Here is an 11,616-nt window from a genome sequence, read left to right as displayed (position 1 = left end):
CCTCCTAATTCACCATTCCTGATTCTCACCAGTGTTTAAGATGCAGCTCAAGTGTTCATCTCTAAGATCAAAATACATGGGCCTCATCTCCCCTTCTATACTAGGTTCTTTGAGGACAGGATTTGGGCCTGGCACACAGTAGGCCCTCCCTCCCTCACTCAGTGGATGTTGAATTACTGTCCACTGGGGTCCCTAGCTGCACACATTTTTTAGCAGCGCATTTTTAGTCACCACAACAGAAGCATTTGCATCCCTTCTATTAGCACTATCTGACACTTGTTTAATACTTCCCCCAAGCTTTTTCTCACCTCTTCGCTGGTTTGTTTTCACAACTTCGAGGATATAAGAAATGATTATATCTGTTTCATTCATGAGGCATCGGAAGTCCAGGAGGAAGACATCTTATCTCATTGGTGACAAGGACACAGCTGCCACTCACTCGCGTGTCCTGAATTCTATGGATCACAAGGGCACTGTGACAATTTGGCTCTTGTTTCATCCTCTTAAATCTTGCCTGAAGTGGACCATACATTATCCACGGAATTGCCCCTGAGTGTGAGCCCTGAGGTCGATTGAGAGTGAGGTTCAAGCATTCGAGTCAACTCCAAAGCTGAGGAGCACAGCTCTCTGGCTTCATGTGTGAGAACCCAGCCCCTGGACCCCTAAGAAACCATTCTTTTCTCTCACCCACTCTCCATTCCACCATTCTACCTGAGTATCTCTTCCAGGGGCAGGTAGCCTATAAGGCAGTCTCTATTTATTTGAAATTCGTTGGCAAATATCTTGGGATAGGATAGTGGATCTCTGCCTTAGACGTACTTGGGGAACTTGTAGACCTACCAAAGCTCGGGACCTTTACAAGCTTCCCCAAGTAACTCTCATGGACAGCCAACATTGAGAATGGTTCTCAATGCTGTCGGCAGAGTAGAAACACCTATAGCTTAAAAAAAATCTACTGATGGCCTGTCAGAGCCTCTGATTTAATTGGTCTGGTGGTAGAAACCATTGGCAGGCCTGCTGTACCTTGGGTTCACTCTAAAGAATAAGACTAAATGACCACAGTCTCAATGGGAGGAACCCTTCCACTCTAGCACCGTCTAGGAGCATGTTCACCGGAGGCTTCTCCAGTATCAGCTTTTGCTGCAACTTTCTGGCTCTGATACTCAACAACTCTGTGATCTTGGGTAAGAATGTTCACCTCTCTAACTTTATTTTGATCTATGAAATTAAGCCAAGAACCACTTGGCAGAACTGCTATGAGCACCAAATGAAAGGGAAAAAAATGTATGTAAAAATAAATAAATAAATAAATAAATAAATAAATAAATAAATATATAAATAAATATATATATATATATTTTTTTTTTACCAAGCATCATGCCTGGTATATATCTGGTTCATAGAAAAAGCTCAACTACTCTGAATGGAAAAGAATCAAATACTACCATCCCCGCCCATAGGAAAATTCTATGAATCAACAAATATTTTTGAGTGCCCACTATCTGCAAAGCATTATGCTACGATTTCTTTCTGTGCATAGGAGGGAGAGATACAAAGATGAATGCAGAGATAATCTCTGTCTTCAGGGAATTTCAAATTGGCATGTACAGACAGGAAAATATAGAATTGAATACAGTTCTATGTATTTAACACTCATATATTTCTCTATTTATCTATATTTCTGATAGAGACCTGTATGAAGTAAATGTTAATCAGAAATAAAATCAATATGCTGTGTGAGCTCAGAACAAGGAAGAAATAATCTTCCCTGGGGAGATCAGGGAAGCCTGGGGTGGCATCTGAGCTGGGTTTCTTTAAAGGTGTGTTATATTTCCACAAGTGAGGAAGACCTGGAAAATGCTGAAGGGTGACATGAACTGAGGCTGGGAGGCTGGGACATGGGTTTGCAAACCTTTACTGAGAATCCATTAAGGAAAACTTTGCCTGCTTTGCTGAGGAATTTAAGCTTTTAACCTGAAAACAACTGGGGACCATTGGAAGTTTGAGTGTTGGGACGTGTTCTTCAGTTGGAGGTTTTAGTTCACTTATGCTAGGGACGGATGGGTATGGGTTGGCAATGTGTGAGTCAGAACATGACTCTCAATCTCTTCCTCCCCACCGTAGCACATGGCCAAGGCCTCAGCCACCCTATGAAGAAGAGCAGCTTCGGAAATTTCCCTGGGTTCTGCTCCTTACTCTCCATTCCAGGTGTGGCCCTGAGGTTCTGTCCTTCTGCATTGCTCCTGGAATCTGCTTGTCTACCACGTTGATTTGGAGTGCTGTCCTTTTTGGATGATCTGTTTAGCTTTGCATTTTGGTCTCTCTCCTGGAAAATGTCTCTGATTATCCTCCACTCACCCCCTAGTCCCACCTAAACTTCTTCCAAACTCTTTTCGGGATGGGCTCAAACTGCCATCTTCTGAGAGCCGAGTTTGAGTTGCTGGGCTTGTGGCGCAGTCTTTCACGTATCTGGTAAATGGAAGCAGGGGGACCTGTTGAATGGATGCTGCTTCTGGTATCGTGCAGGCCTGAGGTGGTGATGGAGGGGACTAGGACCTCTCCCAGGGCTGTCGGGTTGCGGAGGGAGAACGGAAGAGGCGCCATGAAGTTAGACCTGACAGGGCTCTCATTTGCCTGTAACTTTTAATTATGGACCCAGCTTATCTTTCTGAACTTCAGATGTCCTGATTCATAGACTTTCATTTGCTCATAACGATCATTACAATCTGAGTAATCAGGGGTGATGCTCTGGGCTGGGTTTTGGAAGGTTGGTGCTAAGCCATTATTTCAAATACGAATCCTTCTTTTATTTAAAAAAAAAAAGGTAATATTTGTTATTCAAACTCTGGACCTGTTAATTGAAGATTTGAGGAAGGAGGAAAGGGCTGGGGAACATTTTGAGATCACCCAGTAGTGTTACTATGAACAGAGATCAGAAGTGATTCTGAAAAGGGAAGACCCTTTAGATAACACTGGCCTCCTGGTTCCCACAGACCCACCTTCCAGGTGAGCCTTCCTCTGAGAAGGCCTTTCCGACAAGAATCTGGTTCCCAACTCTGCTGCACATAGGCACCATCTGGGGGAATTTTACAAAACATACTTGGCTGCCAACATTCTGACTTCATGGTGGGCAGTACCGGCTGAGCACTGGGATTTTAAAAACATCCCAGGAGATACTAATGTGTAGTAAAGTCTGGAACCTCTGGAGTAGGCGGTAATAGGAATGAGCATTTAATACACAGTAGTTCTCACACCTGAGTATGTGTCAGGATCACCTGGAGGACTTGTTCAAACACACATGGCTGGACTCCATCCTCAGAGTGTCAGGAGGTCTGCAGTGAGTCCAAGAATTTGCACTTCTATCCAGTTTCCCAGTGATGCTGATAGGGCATCACACTTCAAGAACCACCAGCTTAAAAGAGCCGGGTCTGGCTTTACCTCTTATGAGCTGTATCACCCTGAGCATGTCACCCAATCTTTTTTTTTTTCTTTTTTTTTTTTTTTATTATTTTTTATTTCAGGTGCACAAGACAAAGAAATACTTCGATGTTTATCATTTATATCCCTCACATTGTGTGAACCCCCCTCCCCCCATCCACTATCCCTCTGACATCACATACAGCCATTACATTTCCACTGTCTCTATTCCTAATGCTGTACTCCGCTTCTTGTAAGTGTATACATACATACATATATATATATATACATATATATATATATATATATATATATATATATATATATATATATATATAATTATAGTTGGCATTCATTATTGTTCAGCTTCAGGTGTACAGTGCAGAGATCAGGCATCTACATCACCCCTGAGGTGGTCTCCCAAATGGGACACGTGTCCATCGGACACCCTACAAAATCTTTACATTATTGATTACGTTCCCCAAATTAATTTTCAAAACCCCGTGGCCATCTTGTGGTTACCGACTGTTTTCTAATCCCCTCACCTTCCCCATTATCCCCGCCCCTCCGCCCCGCCCATCTAGCAACCCTCAGTTTTTCCTCTATGTCTCCAAAACTGTTTCTGATTAGCTCATTCATTTATTCTTTTCTTTAGATTCCACATGTAAGTGAGATGTCACCCAATCTTAAGAAGTCCAGTTTCTGCTTTTATAACATGGGGAAGCAATGGTGAGGACCTCCTGGGTTGCTGTGTGGGTGAAATGAGATGATATTTATAAGTTGCTCAGCACAGGGTTTCGCCCACAGGAAATGTGAAACTCATGGCAAACTTTATTAATACGTTTCCTCAGCTGGGGTCTTGGCAGACGTTACCTTATGTTCAATCGTGCTAGTTGGTGAATGATGTTAAGGTGAGGTTTTGCTCCTAGAGCTCCTATTTGTAGGCTTTCTGGAATGGGAAAATTGGAATATGCTCATGAATTATGAGTGTTCTGGGGTCCAGCAGGCTAAGGACCCACCACGGGGGTGTTGGCATCTGTTAATTGACGATCGTCACGCAGACCCTTCAGCCGGATGTGGCTGCCTATGGGCTGTGACTGAGTGTGCGCTCCTGCCCAAACACCATGTTCCTCTCAGATTCCAGACACATTTAGTTCAGTGAGTTGTGGTTGTCCTGACGTCGCCTTGGAAACCAGACTGCTATTGAGGGAGGTGGGAACAAGGTCCTAAGTTGTCTTGGAAACCACAAAATTCATCCTCAGGGAGGGGTCTGTGATCTCCACACCACGTCTTTTCTCATGCAATTTTCCGGAATTCTCTTCTTTTGTGTAGTTGCCCCCTTTCTCCTCCCCCATTTCAGTGAGGTGGGAACTGAGGCTCAGCATGTATGTCCCCACACATTCTAGTTATCGTCCCCATGGAGACTCTACGGGCACACCCAGCAGGCCTGGGCACACCGCAAAGCGCAGCGGTGCTGTGCCTGCTTCTTTCGAGCACCCGAGGGTTTCAAATGTGCGAATGTACTTTTTCACTCTTGATGGCTTCGTCAAACCAACTCCCAGGGGCTTTTTGACATTTCAGAACTTCTTCTTTTTTAGAGTGGTACAAATCTAGTTAATCTTTTTTATTTCCATGTGGTTTGAGGGCAAAGTGACCCTATTTCCATGTTATAGTTTGGGAAACCCAGGGAGTGGGGAGAAGAAACCTTTGGGATTGACCCGGGAAGGGGATAACAGGCCCGTTCACTCCATTGGGAGTACAGTTTGGCCAGAGTGAAGTTCTGCCCATTCCTAGGGAAGCCAGCAGAGCCTGGGTTTTCCTTTGTTCTCCCAGACTGAGAACTGAATGAGAGACAGAGTTGAGGAGTGACAGAGAGGACAGGCCATGGGAGGTCATTAAATCCAAGTCATTTCTAGATAAGGCCGCCGTCCCAGGTCACAGAGAATGCTGGTAACAGAACAGAGCCTAGAAACCCAGCCTACTGCCTTCCATCCTCACTGGTGTGCCTTCCTCTCTGCCCCGATACACTTAAGGCAGTTACCTACATGCTGTCTGCGGGTACCTATTGCTCTTGTTTGCTATTAATGTGATTCCCCTGTTGTGATGGGTGCTAACCCCTGTAGAGGGAACCACAGTATGGTCCAGACAACCCCTGATAGGTAGGTCATACACATGCTTTATAGGCACCATTTATAGAATATTCACTGCAGGTCTTGTGCTAGCTGCTTTCAGTAACTACATAGCATTTAAGCCTCACAACTCATGGAGAAAGTTATTAGCATCCCCAAAACAGATCAAAGAACTAAAACAACCGCCTAGGATCACACAGCAAGCAGACAAGTGGCAGAGTGAAGATTTGAAGCCAGGCCTGGTTGATTTACCATCAGTATTTTTCAACCATTACATGGCTGCCTGCCCTTGGAGGCTAAAGAAGATTCTGACTCAGAATCTTCCTCAGAGAGGAAGCAGTAAACCACACAAAGAAAGACTGCCACCTGACCACCCTAAACCTTTGCAAACAGATTCGGTTTTCTGGAAAAATACAATTGCTCATAAATAGGCATGTATGTCATCAAAGCTGTCTAACTAACAATAGTACAAGAAGTGAAAACAAATATCCAATTCAGTGTATTATTTCAAATATGAAATATGTGTCTGTTTGATTTTTTTTTTTTCATTGTCAATATTCCTAGTCACTTGGCTAGGCTGACGCATTGGTTGAAGCTTTCCATATGCTTGTGACTATTTCCAGTTGCACAGACTCTACATGCTGGTGCTTTCCCTCTTGTGATAAAAAGGAGAGATGAAAGTTATTTTTAATTTCGTCACCGAACGAACATCCAAGTCTTCCCTTCCAGCAGATAAGTCTTTATGTTTTCTCAACAGGGTATTAATTATCTGGCTCTGGGAATGGACAGACAGGCTGTTTTGGTGGCTCTCGCTGCCCTGCCGGCCATTAATGCAATTGCTCGTGGACGCAGCAGGACTCAGAAGCTTCAGCAGGGAGCATCCTCCTCAATAAACTCAGACATGGGTAACTTGTTAAACACATTTATTGATTTCTTGACAGTAACCAAACACAGTGAGTGACCATTATAAACAAGAAAAGAAAGGCATTCGTTTGTACTTTGTGAGATCCAGCTGCACCTGGAGAGAAAAGACACCCCTTTCCCAGGAATTTACAAGGCAAAGTGCATTCCTTCAAGGGAGCATCACAGGGGGTGGGGATCGGGAGAATGGCAGTTTTGAAACGCAATAAATCTGTCGCCTGCTATCTCAGGCTGAAGCTCACCTCGTATGAATGATCGAGCCATGGAGTGGAATTAAAGTTATACTTGCTTAGCAAATGCATTCCTGATTGCCACAAACTCAGTAAAAACTGGCTGCAAATGAACAAAACATGTAGATGAAGGAACAAGTAAAATCAAAGAATGCAGTTGCATGGAGCCAGGGCTTAGCCTGTAAGGAAGGAGACCAGACCAAAGCCAGAAAAATAAAATTAACTCGTTAAACACATTTATTGAGCTGTTAACAATAACCAAACACAATGTATGACCTTTGGAAAACAAGAAACAGCAAATGGATCAATTCTGATCTTGGCAAATCCTACTACAGATATGTGACAAAGGGGAAATAATTCAATTTCTTTATAGTCTGCAGTGATATATATATGTATATATACAATGTGTATCTCTTCAATGTCTGTCCTTTTTTTTTTTTTTAAATTGTTGAGTAAACAGAAGAATCATAATCTAGAAATAAGTGTCCTTGGCCAACTTTGTTCTATTTCACCTGTCACCAGCATCCTCAAAGGATCCTAGGACACTATCTGAGATTACTTGATGCAAAGAACAAAGTCTGCTTGATGCCGTCGGAGCTGTTTTTTTTCTCCTCTCTCTTTTGGAAGAATTTTGTATGTACAAAGGCTGAAAAGTCTCATTGGGTAGATTTATTAGTTCAGGAAAACAGTATCAAAATCGTAATCAAGTTAACTGGTTATTTTCTTCTAAGACCTCTTATGAATGAGCCTTTTGATTCTGAAACTTGACTTCTCATCTTGGAGACTGTGTGAGTGTGTAGATATGTTTGCGTGTGTGTGTGTGTGTGTGTGTGTGTGTGTGTGTGTGTGTGTGTTTGTGTATAAGAGTTATGTTCCTCTGTCATGGTTTTTCAGACACTTTTCATGAAGAAAGGGCCAGTCCAAAGAGTAAATGAGGCTTGAGGGAGGGAAGGAGAGAGAAGAAAGAAGGGGACATCCTAGGTTACGTCAATTCACTGTTGTAGCATTTCGTTGAGATGGGATTCTTCTTGGCCTATTTCCCTACTTGAGGAGCCATTCATTTACTGGAAAGAGAAAGAAAGAAACACACATACACACACACACACAAACACAACACAAAACAAGGCATAACTGAATTAATTTGCACAGAGTTTGGGGCTCTTACTTCAAAGGGGAAGGGGCAGTTCTATAAATGCCTGCTTACTTGTAAATACTTTAGTTGCATCATTGTACTAGCTACACTTCAAATGTTCAATAGCCACATGTGGCTAGTAGCTACCATACTGGACAATGCAGATATAGAATATTTTTACTGTGGCAGAAAAGTTCTGCTGTAGACCAGGGGTGAGTAAATGACAACCTCCAGGCCAAATCCAGCCTGTGATCTGTTTTTGTAAATAATTTTGTTAAAACACAGCTCTATCCATTCATTTACATATTATCTATGGCCTCTTTCGTACAACATCAGAGTGTGGCAGACTGTATGGATCACAAAGCCTAAAATATTTACCATCTGGCCCTTTACAGAACAAGTTGGCCTACCCCTTCTCTAGACTGTAAGCTCTGTATGATTGGGGTTGTATCTGTCTTCATCACACTGTATCCTCATCTCCAAGCAAAATGCCTGGCACATAGTAGGTGTACAATAAATAGTTGAATAAAGATAAGGCTCAGTGAATGACCTGAGTATTTATTTGTCTAGTAGTTCTAGCTGGAAGGGAACAGAAAATTATGGTTTTGGCACTTTGCATGTGTCTGAGAGAGAAAAAAGAAAGAAAGAAATGTGGGGGAAGTAGGAGAGATGAAGTGGGAGACCAAAGGGCAGCAGGGGTAGCTGCTTCTAAAAGCTGCCTGGTAACATCCACAGCCCCCATATTTGAGCAGCACATTATTGCTACAAAGAGCTTCTCCATCCAGGCTTTATTTATTCCTCACAATAAGTCTTGAAGTAGCTGGTATAGGGACTGTCATGAAAGAAGCCAGCTCTAGAAGGGTAAATGCCTTGGCAGGGTTTGCATGGTTTGGTAGTAATAGAACCAGGCCTGGAACTTGAGTGTCCTGACTCTGGGTCAAGGGCAGCTCCATGACACCATTCTGCCTCCATCTTCCTTTCTATGTTGAGGGTTTACTGTAATGATCAGTAGATACTTAGTGTATAGAAGGGAAGAGAGAGGGCTGGGTGTGAACCAGAGGGTTACAGGAGGCATGATCCCTATAATGGGAATGGCCCTCCCTTATAATGGGAATAACTGTCATTTCTAGGGACATAGCACTGGAAAAGGATGCACTCACATACATTACCTCATTGGAGTCCAATGGCCTGGCGTCAGAGTATTTGCTTACCTTCTGGGGGGAAGGGTCTATGGTGCACCTAACTGAAAGCTCTAATGCTTATGGCTGTCCTGTTCTAACACATAATCTTGAAAAAAATCAACCTCTCTGGGCTCGTCTGTAAAATGGCAATAAAAAGGCTGTTTTACCTGAGCCAGAAGTGATTTAAAGTTTGATCTCTATCTCTATCTCTATCTCTAACCTATCAGCTTTACCAACAGAAAGGTACCATGCACATGGAGGGTGGCTTGCCTTAATTGTCATTTATAATCAGGATTCCTATAATGCCAGGCCTTTAAGAACAGGTCTAAGCAGGAGGGCTGAGCTCTGGCCTGGGCCAACTGCAACTCTGAGCCAGGCACCCACCTCTGTACTGAAGCTTCTGGGCTCGGTTGTTTGGACAGTCCTTCCCTTGTAAACTGAAGTTGATGTTGGTGCGGATACAGCGGTTGTTGAGTGGCTGGACAGGCCTGAAGTTGTCACTCATGCTCAGAAAGATCTGAGATGGCTGATTCTGGCTGAGCAGGCGTAAGGAATGCATCTGAGGGAGAGAGAAACAGCTGTGATATCCACCCATCCTCTTAAACGCACGAGGGAAGAAGTCAGACTGTGTAGACTGTGGCCAAGACAGGCTGTCTGGGAAAGGGCACATGAGGCCCTCGGAGACCCTTGTTCTGTGGGTTCAGTTGTGCTGGAGACCCACAGTTCCTCCATGCATGGAGCGAGCCTTACTTCTTGCTCAGTAGCTCATGGAGGCCTCTGAACAAATCAATTACTTTCTTGTATCCTCATGCAGGCCATCTGTCAAAGGAAGAAATCCAACTAGGTGTTCTTCAGGGACTCTTTCTCTTACACCCCATGGTTCAATAATTCCCAACAATTCAGAGAAGTACTCCCCCACACGGGTATTACCTAAACTACAGTGATTGGTCCAGGGGTCAGGGCGAAATTAAGCTGGATTCATTTGATTCTTTTTCTGGGAAATCAGGACCGGGAGCTGGACTAAAACATTTGCAGCCATGTTCCACCCCGGAACTGAGCAGCAAAGGAAGCGTCTCTCGCAGGAGAGAAGAAGAAAGCAAGTGTGCAGTACAGAGCAGAGATGAAGGGCTCCTGGGGTTCTGATTCCAGCAAATTCCTGACATCAATTTCAGATCTTAAGAAATTCCATAAGATGCGTCAGTATTTCTTGAACGAATCCTTTTTCTAAGTTTAAGTTATCTGGAGGGGGTTGCTTTGTCACCAAGAGTCCGAATCAATATAGATAGGATCAGGGACTTCGAATTGTTCACATTGTGGCTGGGTTGTAAGTTGACCCTTGAACAATTTGGGGGTTAGAGGCGCTAACCCTCTGTGCTGTTGAAAATCTGTGTGTAACTTTTGACTTCGTCTAAAACTTAGTTGTGTCTTGATATCCATGGGGGATTGGCTAGAGGACCTCCTGCAGAAACCCAAATCCATGGGTGCTTAAGTCTCCCACATAAAATGGTGTAGAACAATGCATGCAGTTGCCTCCTCTACATCTGTGGACTCCCAACCACAGATCAAAAACAGTACAGGGATGTATTGAGAAAATCTGCATATAAGTGGACCCATGCAGTTCAAGCCCATGTTGTCAAGGGTCAGTTGTACCTTTCCTGTGAAGGAGAATGGGTTCTGCTTCCTTTGCTCATCTTTCCTTTCAGTTTTTATAGAAACTCACAATCACAGAATGTCAGAGCTAGAACGGGCTCACGTAACTTACTCCCTCATCAAAAAGGGTGGTATTTATTTCACAAGAGGGAGGGTGACCCCCATAGGAGCACATGATGAGCCATGAGCAAAGCTGGCCTCAGAGGCTAGATCTCCTGAACTGGTTCCCATCCAGATCTACAGAACTGGTTCCCATCCAGTTCTGAGGAATCCTAGCCAGCTTTACAAGGAATCCTGTGAGATACTCTAAAATAAATTCCACATTCAAATATGTTTGTGAAATGCTACCTATCATATAGTTTCCCCTTGGAGACCACATATGTATTATCATTTTAAAGGCCTGAGAAGTCTCCCAACAGTGAAATCTAATGAACTCTTCTTTAACCCAGATTTTCAAACATATTTGATCACGCCATCCATTTTGCTCATTTGTTTTTGAATACTATCTCTACAGAACACTTTGGGAACTAACCCCGCTGTCGTTTCTCAGACAGGTCGGATGCTTCTACAATTAGTTCATGCTATCCTTTTCAGATGTTGATTCTTTAAACATAGGTGTGATGAGTTGAATTGTGTACCCCATAATTCATAAGTTAAAGTCCTAATCCCACAGTCCCTCAGAATGTGACCTTATTTGGAAATAGGGTCATTACAGATGGCATTAGCTAAAATGAAGTTATTGGGGGTAGACCCTAATCTGACTGATTGGGGTGGGCCCTAATCCAATATGACTGGTGTCCTTGGAAAAAGGGGGGTTTAGACAGAGGGAGAACACCATGTGAAGATGAAGGCAGAGTGGGGATGATGCTTCAATAAGCCAAGGAACACCAAAGACTGTCAGAAACCAGGGGAGAGGCATGGGAGAGATTCTTCCTCACTCCCTCAGAAGGAATCAA

At 43.5% G+C, this 11,616-nt stretch overlaps 1 protein-coding gene across 1 annotated transcript in view; it reads right to left on the bottom strand.

Moving 5' to 3' along the window:
- Positions 1–6,452: 6,452 nt before the first annotated feature.
- Positions 6,453–11,616, bottom strand: part of CA10 (carbonic anhydrase 10) — a 448,736-nt gene continuing 443,572 nt past the window's right edge. Inside the window, exons 9-10 of the mRNA XM_019731018.2 lie at positions 9,395–9,569; positions 6,453–7,761 (exon numbers count right to left, since the gene is read on the bottom strand). Of these exons, the coding sequence (XP_019586577.1) occupies positions 7,739–7,761; positions 9,395–9,569 (198 nt within the window). The 3' untranslated portion in view covers positions 6,453–7,738. The remainder of the gene's footprint in view (positions 7,762–9,394; positions 9,570–11,616) is intronic.

Source organism: Rhinolophus sinicus, linkage group LG15, assembly GCF_036562045.2.
Source record: "Rhinolophus sinicus isolate RSC01 linkage group LG15, ASM3656204v1, whole genome shotgun sequence".
Taxonomy (NCBI): Eukaryota; Metazoa; Chordata; class Mammalia; order Chiroptera; family Rhinolophidae; genus Rhinolophus; species Rhinolophus sinicus.
The sequence above is the reverse complement of the archived record's forward strand: the minus strand, read 5'-3'. Positions and strand labels throughout refer to the sequence as shown.